This window comes from Haliotis rubra, unplaced genomic scaffold (genome assembly GCF_003918875.1).
Source record: "Haliotis rubra isolate DU_JTF1 unplaced genomic scaffold, ASM391887v1 Scf180, whole genome shotgun sequence".
NCBI lineage: Eukaryota > Metazoa > Mollusca > Gastropoda > Lepetellida > Haliotidae > Haliotis > Haliotis rubra.
In genome coordinates, this window is record NW_025765781.1 from 1,552,290 (window position 1) to 1,565,765 (window position 13,476).

The 13,476-nt window shown below is 46.2% G+C and overlaps 1 protein-coding gene across 1 annotated transcript in view; it reads left to right on the plus strand.

Annotated features, from left to right (window-relative positions):
• The window catches only part of LOC124273400, a 41,411-nt gene extending 39,277 nt beyond the window's left edge, over positions 1–2,134 (plus strand). Inside the window, exons 22-23 of the mRNA XM_046708662.1 lie at positions 696–809; positions 1,789–2,134. Coding sequence (XP_046564618.1) covers positions 696–809; positions 1,789–1,910 — 236 coding nt within the window. The 3' untranslated portion in view covers positions 1,911–2,134. The remainder of the gene's footprint in view (positions 1–695; positions 810–1,788) is intronic.
• The last annotated feature ends 11,342 nt before the right edge of the window (positions 2,135–13,476 follow it).

Sequence of the window (13,476 nt, forward strand, 5' to 3'; positions counted from 1 at the left end):
TGAAGGACCATAGTCAAGATGAACCTGTAATTCGAACTGATCACAGGAGCAAGACAAGCCTAAGGGACACAACTCAGTACAGTGTAGTTCGCTGTCCTCTATTCATGACTCGATCTAATGGTCAAGGGAACCACTACGGACAAACTGTAAACTATAAACAGAAACATTTAACGACAGGACAATTTTGCTATGCTATGGTATGACAGCTACGGTCATACATATTAGTGTTGTAACGATGCATCGAACCATCGATGGATTGCAATTGTTGAGTCTCCGATATCAATTAATCGATCGTAGAAACCGCAAGTTATCGATGCATTGAGTATGAAATTGTGAATAACAATATGTTTACGTTTTAAATGTTTACTTGATCTGGATTTCAAGTTTCTTATCAGTTAGTAAAAGAGAATGAAACTACTTCAACTATTTCTGTTTCATATAATCTATACATTCATTTGGGAAATCACTGCAATTGAGACAATTCATTCAATTGTATTTTATTTATTGTATTGCAGTAGTAAGTCGAAATAGCCTATTGCTATCGCAAAGAGCCTGACAATACGATCCCGTTAGTCGCCTCTAATCACAAGCATGGGTTACTGAAGACCAATTCTATACCGGATCTTCACGGGTCGTATCATCATGTAATGACCTTTAAGAGGCTTCTGTTTACTGTTCGGACATTTTATTCGAAGGTGCTACGAGACATGTAGGAGGCGGATGCTGGATCAAGATCTCGACCTGTCCTTCAGACAACAAACTGACCGGCTTCTTCTACGACGCATGGGGAGCCACCAACCTTGACACAGGTGAGTGAGTGAGTCACCTACCTTGACACAGGTGAGTGAGTGAGTCACCAACCTTGACACAGGTAAAACTGTGAGTGAGTCACCAACCTTGACACGGGTAAAAGAATGAGTGAGTGATCAACCTTGACACAGGTGAGTCACCAATCTTGAAACAGGTGAGTGAGTGAGTCACCAACCTTGACACAAGTAAAAGAGTGAGTCAGTCGGTCAGTCAGTCAGGCAGTCAGTCAGTGAGTGAGTCAGTCAGGCAGTGAGAATTTATTGTTCCATCAGGTCATTTTTACTACTTAAATGCAACCGTGAAGACCCGGATTCGACACAACACGTAAAGGTGACCCCATTCTACGGCCTCAGGTACACCATTGCCCCTGAATATTTATTATGAGAAGATGAATATATGTGCACATTTTCATCTTACTATGTGCAGCAATTCGTATTTGTCGAATTAAGCATATATCTTGATCTGGTGAGCTCTTGATCTGCCTGGCGCTCGGCATTAATGGGTTTCAACAAGGACTGGTCGGCTCAGCGTCAGTATAATGTGTCTGAGTGGAGTATTCATGCTTAACTGCGGCATGGTATCTCAGTGAGCTAGCACTATAACACCAGTTTGTCTGGGCTAGTACAAGCAGCCACAAATACACATGCACGTCATCATATGCGCGAAATATTCTTAAGTACGACGTAAACCCCATTTCACCTTACCATGATCTGGTGATCAAAATCAGTGAAGTGGTGGCTGCGAGTCAACATTAGGTTCGAGACAATGCTGTGAATGTCAGTCACGTGTTTATCTGAATCTATTTCAATTATTTAATGGACGCCGGCCATGACTTGAAGACTACATCCTTTAAACAAACTTATGAAGTGTTTTTGATGTGACACATACATCTGAATCGCTATTCTTTAAACCTTGTTTCGTTTTATCAACTTTGATAAATACTAAACAACGTGATTTGGGAAACATTTCTTATTCCAGATCATGACTCCAGCGAGTGCTTGGCCAGGGCTGACTACTTCTGGCAACATTGTGGGTCACATCGAGACCACCCCATCACAGCCTACTACAAACCCAAGGCAATCTCTAGGACTTCGCCCTGAGAAAATGTATAATTCGAAATTGAAGATATTTCTGAACATTTATTTATGATAACCTTGTCAAGAGTTATCGGCCGTTGTTTGTCGTTGTGTTAATTAAGTTAAATTTTTCAGCTCTTAAAAAAACATGTCGATACATCCCTCAAAGAAGAAAAATCTATTAACATATTGGGAGTGGGAAGACAATCAGTATACACTTAACTGAATAAAACTGAATATTTGAGCAATGGTGATTTATTATAACCTGTACCTTAGTGGAACACGTATACAATATGGCAAAATAAAAAAAAATAACAGTTGTTTAACAAACAGGTTCAGATCAGGAGAACTTAATGGTTCTGTGTTTACTGTTAGTGTTAACTGCTGTCTGCCGCTTCTGCTCATTCACGAAGTGTGATCACTGATGGTCTCCCCATCCTACATGAAGTGCATCTACAAGCTCTTGCAGTTATTGCCGTTCAGGATGACGCAATCGACCCAGTCCCTTCCATAAGCGTTCAGTAAACATGTGTAAACTTGTTTTCGTCGCTGCATGGCTAGAATAATGCCGATGAGACGTTGAATTTTAATTCACTCACGCGTTCGATCGGATTCACATCTGGTGATGGAGAGGGACATGATAGGACGAAAAAATAAGTCACGTCTCAATATCGTTTGGTCATGAAACTCGCACGCACCACATTTGTTCTATCAGAGTTGGGGGATTTGCCTCATACGATATTACGTAAGTCTTATTCGGATACGTTTTGATACTTCAATCTGTCTTCAAGCCAATAAATGTTCTCAAAGGGTCAGTAGCGTACAACACATTTACACAACACATACTATTCTTTTAGGTATCGCGCAGTTGAGATAGTGATAAAACTGGGTTTAACGTCGCATTCTTCTTCTTACTTTTCTCCTTCACACCGCTTTGTTATCTGTGAAGATCGTGTTAGAACTGATCTTCAGTAACCTGCTTGCCGTAAGAGGCGACTAACGGGATCGGGTGGTCAGGCTCGCTGACTTGGTTGACACATGTCATCGGTTCCCCATTGCGTAGATCAATACGCATGCTGTTGATCACTGGATTGTCTGATCCAGACTCGATTACCTACAGACCGCCGCCATATAGCCGGAATATTGCTAACTGCGGCGTAAGACTAAACTCACTCACTCACATTTGTCTTTGCTGTGAATGTTGCCTCGAGGCTACTGATTTAGCCTTAGGACTGCCAATACGTTTGAGACCATGAGTGTGGTTTTAGACTGCTCTGAGCTCTATTCTAGTAATACCACGGCTTAGGACCTCAGGTATGGGCTTCACTCACCCTTATAAGGAATCAATCCCGGTTTTGGTGAGAGGAGCAAACCCTTTAACCACTGGCCTACACAACGTCTTGTTGTCTGGGACAAACCTTTACGAGCGCATGTAAAATCCTTATGTCGTACTTTCCTTCAATACTCTGCGGTATGTCTGAATAGGTGAGGTGAAAGTAGGTGTCAAGCTGCGATCAAGAATATGTTTGCACTTATATAGTGACGTTCATAAACATGAGCGTGTGGCTGTTTGTATAAGTCTGGACTATCGCAAGTTTTGTACACTATATCCATGTTTTTTTAGGTGGAATAGTCATACCGCATTTACTTCAATAGGACGGTTGGGAATCGTAACGGCTGAAGTGCTGACTCGTCACACAGAAGACACGGGTTCGATCCCCATATTACTTTAATATGTGAAACCCATCTCTAGAATACATTGCCTGATACTGCTAGAAGAATACGCGAAACGCGAACACTTGGTGTCTAAACATATTTCTTTATGGTTTGGCACCAGCGTTGATGTTTTGTAAAATTATGCTTGTTCGTTGTTTGGCACCGCATGACATCGGTCAGTAAATAACCAGAACCCGAAACAAGTGGTTAATAATATGAGCACCGATCAACCGTCGAGGTATAAGATGGCTCGAAGTTAATAAAATAATCGATTCTGTTATTGATCACTTGATCCACTTACGATGTTCATTTACTGGGCTCTGTGCCAGTTTGTTTGTTTATTGTTTTACGCCGTACTGAACACCATGTGATCTATGTGACGTCGGTCTGTAAATAATCAAGTCTGGATCGGAGAATCTAGTGATCGATATTACAAGCATTGATCATGCATTTGGCAAGAACATGCCTCAACCGGCCAGAGAGCCTGACCACCAAAGCCTGTTAGTCACCTCCTACGGTAAGCATGGGATGCTGAATAGCACTTTCAACCCACACCGTGGCCTTTTTATGAGTGAGTGAGTGAGTATGGTTTAACGCCGTTTTTAGCAATATTCCAGCAATATCACGGCGGGGAACACCAGAAATGGGTTTCACACATTGTACCCATGTGGGGAATCGAACCCGGGTCTTCGGCGTGACGAGCCAACGCTTTAACCACTAGGCTACCCCACCGCCCCCTTTTTATGAACTGAATCAGATATTTGAGTATTTAAGAAAGATGAGATTAACGGCATTATCTTATGTTTTATGACATCACTGCACAAACCATAGTATTATTTCGCCAATGTCCTTTTGATGATACCGACATACATGACCTGGTTTGACGACGGAGCTCGACCTACTTTCACTGCTGCAGGTTAAACATATGATTCGCATTATTCATAGAATTGATTCAGTTTGTGTTTACACTCGATAGAACAGGCGTGTGCTCGAATTTAAAGTCATTCACCTCAGTGTTTGATATACCAAGAATAGTAGAGGTTTAATGTCCGCCAATTCATTTCTTGAAATTCAGGACAAATGTCACATGATAAACATAGGTCTTGCGTAAATTTACTGATGGAAACGAATAAGGGAACACATGAAAGTACAAGTGTTCCTTTATTTATTTCCAGAATTTCACCCACAGTGCAAAATATACCTTGTGAAGAAACTTGGAAAAGAAAAAAGGAACACTTGTACTTTCATATATTCCCTTATTTGTTTCCATGAGTATATTTTATGTCCGTGAACTTTGCTCGTTTGACCCTGATACATAAGTACTTCAAATGCATAACAAGAGATAAACGAAACGTATTTAAAAGTTCTCCAAATTGTAATTAACTTGTCTGTAAATGGCTTTAAAAAAATCAGTCTGATTTAAGAGTGAGTGAGTGTATTTAGTTTTACGCCACACACAGCAATATCCCAGCTATATGGCGTCGGTGTGTATATAATTGAGTCTGTACCAGACAATCCAGTGATCAACATTATGAGCATCGATATACGTAATTGGATACGATGACGTGTATCAACCAAGTCAGCGAGCCTGACCACCCTATCCCGTTAGTCGCCTCTTACGAGGGTAACATGAAATGCTGAGCATGGTTTGGAGACAACGGAGGGAGCATGCGTTTGAGTGATTGACTCACTGGAGGAACACAATTATGAGTTCATTTGGCATTATCACGGCCTTTTTCCAAGGTACTCTTTGCCATCGTGTCGGTGCATTAAATTTTGAAACGTATACAGGCGTGTTGTGTTGTTTGAAAAAAAATATTGAAAAACAAATTGCCGCAAGTTTCGTTCATTTTCACAGACTTTCTGTAGGTAACGTTGTTTCGTTTCGTTGTTTCGTTTTCAATTGTCCTCATGTCAGCATGTGTTTTGTTACAAACATACTCGTGATGGAACAAGAATTCCCAGGGATAGTGTCGAAATTGTAGCACAAACGCCGACGACGCAGTCATAGCGACTCTATGCGATAATATGCTAATGTCATTTCTTTATCAACAATCACGCTTGAATTACTAATGCAGTGTCTAATTTTTTGCAAATCATGTAATAATAATGCGTCATGTTCCGTATTTGCTCAAGCATGATCTCTTTGTGTGATATAGTCATTTATGCAATGACAAATGCAAACATTCTATCCGTGGAAATCATTCAGATTTTTCTTCATTCACTGACCTGGGTGCTAAAGCATTCAATCAACAACGTATGCGCGTTTCTTTTAACTATCTACCCAGTTTCTATCGTATTCTAAACCACAATACAAGTGTGTATCAGCCTTATGCTAACTGACATTTGAGCCTGATTCTCTACCTCAGGTATCGTGTCTTTTCATGCGAATACGTGTATTTGTTAAACGTCCGACAAAGTCCATAACGTATCGGGTTATATATGGGTTGCTTTTCTTGTGAGTCATGAAGCTGAACTGTCAGGGATATGTTTGTGACAATAGTCTTGGTTCACAGAAGTTCAATCTTGTTTTGCAACATCTCGCAGTTCATTGCCTACTACCTCTCTCACAATAACAGGACCACCTCCGTGGTGTAGTGGTTAGAGTGTCCGCCCGGAGTGCGGAAGGTCGCGGGTTCGATCCCCGACCGCGTCATACCAAAAGACGTTAAAATATGGTACTTGTTAGTCCCTGCCTGGCGCTCGGCATTAATGGGTACAACAAGGACTGGTCGGCTCGGAGTCAGTATAATGTGTCTGAGTGGGGTATTCATGCTTCACTGCGGCATGGTATCTCAGTGGGCTAGCACTATAAAACCAGCTTCAGTCTGGGCTAGTACAAGCAGCCGCACATACACATACACACGCATGCACGTCGTCATATGAGCGAAATATTCTCAAGCACGACGTTAAACCCAATTCCACCACCACCACCACAATAACAGACTCGCTACCAGATAGGGTTACGTCATGAGTGATTGAGTTGTAAAAGTATGTAAATGTAAAACTTTTAACTATTGAAGACTAAAACTTTTGAACTATTGAAGACGATACAATATTCGAAATCAGGCGATAGATCGCCAACAACCCATGAAGGTAGATCACTATACTAAGGATCATGGGGACTTACAGTACTTTTGCTACCTTCATGGACCCTAGCTGGATTTACACCATCACTCAGCCGCTGGCGATTGTGCTATTTATATATTAATCAAAACATTTCAAACAATTCAATTCCTTAAAAAAACGGCGCCGCCATCTTGGATCAAGATGGCGACCCACGGGGACCGGATGTGCCGCCATCAGGGGAGATCACTCGTGTTCCGGTTCCGGTGCTTCCGGTTCCGGTGGGTGCGCACGCATCGCGATGACGTCACGACCGGTTCCGGTGGGTGCGCGCACATGACGATGACGTCACCTCCGGGCCAAGATGGCGGACGCGTTTCAAGATGGCGCCCCATCCGGTGGGATCGCGTGAGATCTCGCGGGATCTCGTGGATTCTCGCGGGATCTCGCGAGCGTAGACGCCTTTCAAGATGGCGGAACGGACGAGCGGCGGACGGGACGGGACGGAGAGGGAAGGGAAGGGAAGGAGGGAAAGGGAGAGGAAGGAGGGAGAGGGGTGAGGCGGACACGATGGCGTGGCTAGACAAGTGTTAGTGTGTGTGTGTGTGTGTGTGGGTTAAAACAACATTGGATGTAGCATTCTTTCGAGCCAGGTGGGTGGCCCTGAAAAGGGCCGTTGGTATGAGTGGGTGAGAGATCACCGTGGTATCTATCGTGGTGATGGTGGTGCACTGGAGGCACTGCTACTGGAATCGTCCATGGGTTCGACAAACTCCAAGATGCGTTGAAGTAGAGAGTACATGGTGTCTATGCGATCTTGAACGAGGAGGACCTTGTCATGGAGTAGAGCCAGTAAATGATGGCTTTCACGTTTACTCACTTTCTTTGGCGGTTCACTTGGCTGGTGGGCGGATGCCGGACGTTTCTGGCCCTTGTTAGAGCAGTTCATACTCTTATGGTCCTCTTCACCACAGTGACGACAGGGATGTGGACAGGCGTAACTGAGATGACCTTCGTTTTTTCCACAGTTGTAGCAGGTGTTGTTATCGTGCTTGTTGTTGTCCTTGGTCTTCTTGGGACATACGTAATAGCGATGACCTTGAGCACCACACTCGGCACAGGTCACCTTGGGACAGTGTAGATAACTGTGGTCATCTGTTTCGCACAGGCGGCAACGGAAGGAGGCGGAGGCGGAGGCGGGAGACGACTGCATGCTTCCAGTTTCAGTGAGCAACTGATGAGGAGAGCTGGAAAACCTCGAATTTATATAGCTGTGGGTTGATGACGTCACTTTGACGCATCCGGTTCGCACCGGCTGCATCCGGTTCGCACCACTCTCCTCCTGACTCAACAGGCTAGTGTGACGTCATGGGGTATGACATCATTCCTATAAATAACACATGAGCTCATGGTGCGCACTGGCACGATCTATTGTGACGTCATAGGGTGACGTGATGTATATAAACCAGGCTCAGCGTGGCTCTGACCAGTTCTCACCATGTCGTCACCACGAATGAACGAAGATGAACTTGAAGAGGCGCCTGTGCCCTACCAGTTGGAGCGGACGAGCCAAAAAACCACCAAGAAATTCCGGACTGGTACCCAGCGCTACCACCTGAAGTTCAACCCTGTTTGGCTGCAGCGTCAACAGCCTGAAGACCTTCCCGTCGTTCTCAGAGAACAGTTTGATGCCGTGTTAGCAGATTTGAGAGACGATGTGGGTGGCCAGGATGGTGATCGCGTGGGATTGGCCCTGGAACACCCCGCCCTGGATACAGACATTCGAATCACGTTTCGGCGGATGGGTGACCTCCAGGGGGGAACACATCATGGGCGAAGTGGAAAAAGTACAACAAAGCAACCACGACTTACATATCGATGACACCATGGACATTTTCTTACTGCATGTAGAGGATCCTGATCGTATCGGTGAGGGGCACGGCCGGGCAACACACCTCGTTGGCTTAAACGCTTTCCTGGAAAAGAAACAATGCATCGTTCAAATCAAGAATGAGGATCAGCTCTGCTTTGCCCGTGCCCTGGTCGTGGCCAGTCACCACGCACACCAACCCGAACCTGTGACCAAGGAATGGACCAAGGAATGGAAACGGCTTTGTGATAGTCGCAGCCCCGTTCAACTGAAGGCTGCCAAGGGCTTGTGTCGCCAACTCAAGATCCCCGAAGGTCCTTGTACAGGACATGACACGTGGGAACTGTTCAGTCAACGTTTGGCCCCTTACTATCAGCTCAAAGTCTACTCCCAAGAGGTGATGAATCGCCTCCTGTACAAGAGTGAAGTGCCTCAACCCACCAAGATCCTTCACTTGTATCATCACCATCACCATTACGATGTCATTACCTCCATGCCTGCTTTCACAGGGTATCCCTACTATTGTGAAACGTGTGACCAAGGCTATGCCCCACGCTGAAGATCATCGTTGCACCCGAGACTTTCGATGTTACTGGTGCCAATGTCTTGGATACTGTGGCGACGTGGTCAGGGGAGGACTCTCCTGTCTCCAATGTGGCGGATGGTTCCGAAACTCATACTGCTTTCAACGCCATCGGACGGCCTCCGCCAAGCATCCCAGCACCTGCTCCACCATCCACACCTGTCATCGTTGCTATGCCAAAGTCAACGTGAGAAAAATCCAGGGCATGGTCAACCACCAGTGTGGCACGAATTGGGACTGCAAGATCTGCAAAGAACCCTTGAAACCCAACCACCAGTGTTACATGTCCGTCATCGAACCACCGAAACTAAATGAAGACGGTGAAAAAATGGATGAAGACAAAGAACGGCAACAGCGTCAGTTCATCTTCTACGACTTTGAATGTACTCAAGATCAAGGAACTCATGTTCCCAACTTGTGTGTGGTGCATCTAGGATGTGGAAAATGTATTTCCGAGGCTTCGGATCAGTTGTGTGACAAGTGTCCCTGGCGTAAGGAAGGAGAAGGGGGCCTAGCCGCATCAAAGTGTTTCGGGATCGACGACCTTGAAGGACATGGGCGACTGGCTGATGCATCTGGCGGAAAAAAGAGAAGCAGAAGAAGAAACGTAAGGCATCCCAGCAGCAGTCGTCAGGCCGTGCCTCGAAACAACCCAAACTGGTATCACCAGAACCCGATGATGATGATGATGTAGAACAACAAGACAACGACGACAAAGAACAAGACGACGAAGATGACATTTCCCCTACCCTTGATGATGACGACGTGTTGGTCATTGCTCACAACTACCGAGGGTATGATGGACACTTGCTCCAACAGTACTTCCATCAACATCTCGTGAAAGCACCCCAGGTCACACTTCGAGGGAATCACATCTTGCAAATGACCGTGGGACGTCTTGTTTTCAAGGATTCCCTCAACTTCCTCACGATGGCTCTGAAGCAGTTTCCAAAAACGTTTGCCTTGACGGAACTCAAGAAAGGCTACTTCCCTCACTTCTTCAACACCGAAGCTCACCAAGGCTATGTGGGTCCTTATCCTCCCGTGTCTACTTACGATCCTGACAGCATGTTTTCTGCCGAACGCAAAGCTTTCTTGGCCTGGTACGATGCACGGGTGGCTGAAGGGACTGTCTTTGATCTGGATGAAGAATTGTTGACTTACTGTCAGAGTGATGTGGACATTTTGCGTCGAGGCTGTGCTGCATTCCGCAACATATTCATCCAACAGAACAACGTGGACCCTTTCTATGAAGCAGTGACTCTACCCATGGCTTGCATGCTCACCTTCCGAAAACAGTTTTTGGAACCCCGCACCATCGCCATCCTACCTACTCAAGGTTATCGTCCCCAGCGTCGCTACTCGCTTCAGTGTCTCCACTGGCTCAACTGGGTCATGCATCAACACCCTGGGGTCCACATCCAACATGCTCGGAATGGTGGAGAAGTAGGCTTTGACTGTGCTGACGGAAGTCGTTACATGGCAGATGGCTACGACGCCAAGACACGCACCGTGTACGAATACTTGGGCTGTTTCTGGCATGGATGTACTCGCTGTTACAAGACGGACCGATGTGAACGCCATACTAGCTTGGGTACCACCCCTTGGGAACGATACCATCATACCATGTACCGACTGGGTGTGTTACGCCAACATCCCGACATCGACCAAGTGGTGACCCTCTGGGAATGCGATTTTCTGAAACAACAGAAAGACAACGGTGATCTGAGAGCCTTCCTGACTACCCTGCAAGGACCCCATGCCTACATGCCTGACCCGTTGAATCCTAGAGATGCTTTCTTTGGAGGTCGTACCAACGCCACCAAACTGTACTACGAAGCCAAAGAAGATGAAGAAATCAAATATGTGGACGTTTGCTCGCTGTACCCTTACATCTGCAAGTATGGGACTTTTCCCGTGGGACACCCCCGAGATCAAAGATCATCCTCCCGTGTCTGACTTGTTTGAGCTCCACGGCCTGATCCAGTGCCGAGTCTTGCCACCCACCGACCTCTATCATCCTGTTCTTCCTTACAAGTGTCAAGGCAAACTGCTCTTTCCGCTGTGCCGTACGTGTGCTGAAGAGCAGTTGGATGCTCCCTGCCCCCACGGGGATGAAGACCGGGCATGGATCGGTACCTACGTCAGCAAAGAGCTTCAGTTTGCTGTTGAAAAGTGCGGCTATCAAGTGCTTCACATCTTTGAGGCTTGGCACTTTGACACGCTTGCCACCTACGACCCTGACACCCAAGAGGGAGGACTGTTTGCCAAGTATGTCAACAATTTCTTCAAGATCAAGCAAGAGGCCAGTGGCTACCCAAGAAGGTTGTCAAGACCCAAGCGCCTACATCCACGAGATACAGCAGAAAGAGGGAGTCACCTTGGATCCTGCTCGCATTCGCAAAAACCCAGGACTACGTGCCTTAGCCAAGGCCTGCCTGAACAATCACTGGGGCAAGTTTGGTCAACGCGTTGGGTTTGCCAAGACGGAATATATCAGTTCCCCTGAGAGGTACTTTGCCCTCCTCCGGGATGAGCGCCGTGTGGTGAAAGACATTAACATCATCAATGAAGACCTCATCTGTGTCACTCATGAACCTCAGGCAGACTTTCACGACCCTCATCCAGCCCACAATGTGGCCATTGCAGCCTGGGTGACAGCACAAGCCCGTCTCAAGTTGTATTCTTATTTGCAACCGTTGGATCGACGTGTCCTCTATTTTGATACGGACAGTATCATTTACATTCACCGTCCACGAAGTTACAACCCGCCACTGGGAGATACCTTGGGGGAGCTGACTGATGAACTGGGAGGGGGCAACAGCATTCAAACCTTTGTCTCGGCAGGACCCAAGAATTATGGCTACAAGCTGCGCCATCCTCAATCTGACGGCAGTGTGGGCATCAGCAAGGTCCGAGGATTTACTTTAAATCACAGGGCGAGCCAACATGTCCACTTTGACAGCATGAAGAACCTCGTCTGTCAGAGGGATCAAGCCAACATCACGGTCCCGTACCCACACCGCATCATTCGCGGAGGACTTCGTCAGGGCAACGTGTTGCTGTCCAAGGACACCACCAAAACCTATCGCTTGGTCTACACCAAACGCCGAGTGCAGTACGACCCCCAAGGCGTCCCCAGGGAAACTCTCCCCTATGGCTATAAAGAGTGAACCCATCCCTCCCATGGACTTTTGATGTAGACATGCTCTGATGTATTGATGTTTAACCCATAAAATGTGATTGCCTTGTTCATTTGTTGTTCTATCATTCAATAAATTGTGATTGTATTGTACTCTTGTGTTATGTCGTCTCTCTCTCTCTTCAGGGTCAGACCTGGTGGAGTCCATGGTCACCCTCAACCCTGTTGTACCCTGTTCTTAGACTCAGACCTGGTGGAGGCCATGGTCACGTTTATCATGTCATAGGTACTGTCACAAAAAAGGGAAGAGAAGGGAGAGCAGAGTGGCGCAGTGGAAGCGTGCTGGGCTCATCACCCAGAGGCCCGTGGATCGAAACCACGCTCTGCTAACGACAATTTTTTTCTTTCTAGTTTGACGTCACACACCCTATGACGTCATCACGACCCTGTGTGTATATATAAAGAGACGTTTCTGTCAGAGTCATTACAGATTCTGTTGTCTAAGAAAAGAGAAGGATGGAATCCGTTCACTGCGATAGGCTTAGGGAGAATCGTTGTGGTCTCGTGCTCGCTATCAAGCAGGTCGAAGCCGTGGTCGACAAACTGATGACGTTTAAAGTCCTGACCATCCTCATGAAGGCAGAGATTATCGAAAAACCTCGGACCTCCTTTGACCGTGTCAGAGAATTGTTAGACATGCTTCCCCGACGTGGACCCCAAGCTTACTCCCTCTTCTGCAAAGCTTTGGAGGAATGTGGAGAAACAGAAGCCATGACCTTGCTGGGTCTCAAGACTCCCACGGACAAGGCACAGTCACAAGTGACACTCCCCTGGCTATTCTTCTATGGAATCCAGTCACCGTTCAGCAACTTTCATCCAGCTGTGTTTACCTTGGATGGTGTTACATTTAATTGTGTTGAACAGTGTTACATGTACTCTAAAGCCATGTACTTTGGAGATTACGACAGTGCGACGCGTATTCTGCAAGAGGCTGTTCCAGCAAAGCAAAAACGTCTGGGGCGATGTGTGAAAGGTTTCACTCAAACAGTGTGGGACACGGTCAGTCTTGAGGTGATGACCAAGGCGATCACGGCTAAATTTTCCCAGAACAAGGACTTGAAACAGAGATTGATTCAATCCTACCCAAAGTCGTTAGCTGAAGCTAGCCCCTACGATCAACGATGGGGAATAGGAATGGGTGTATCTCATCCGA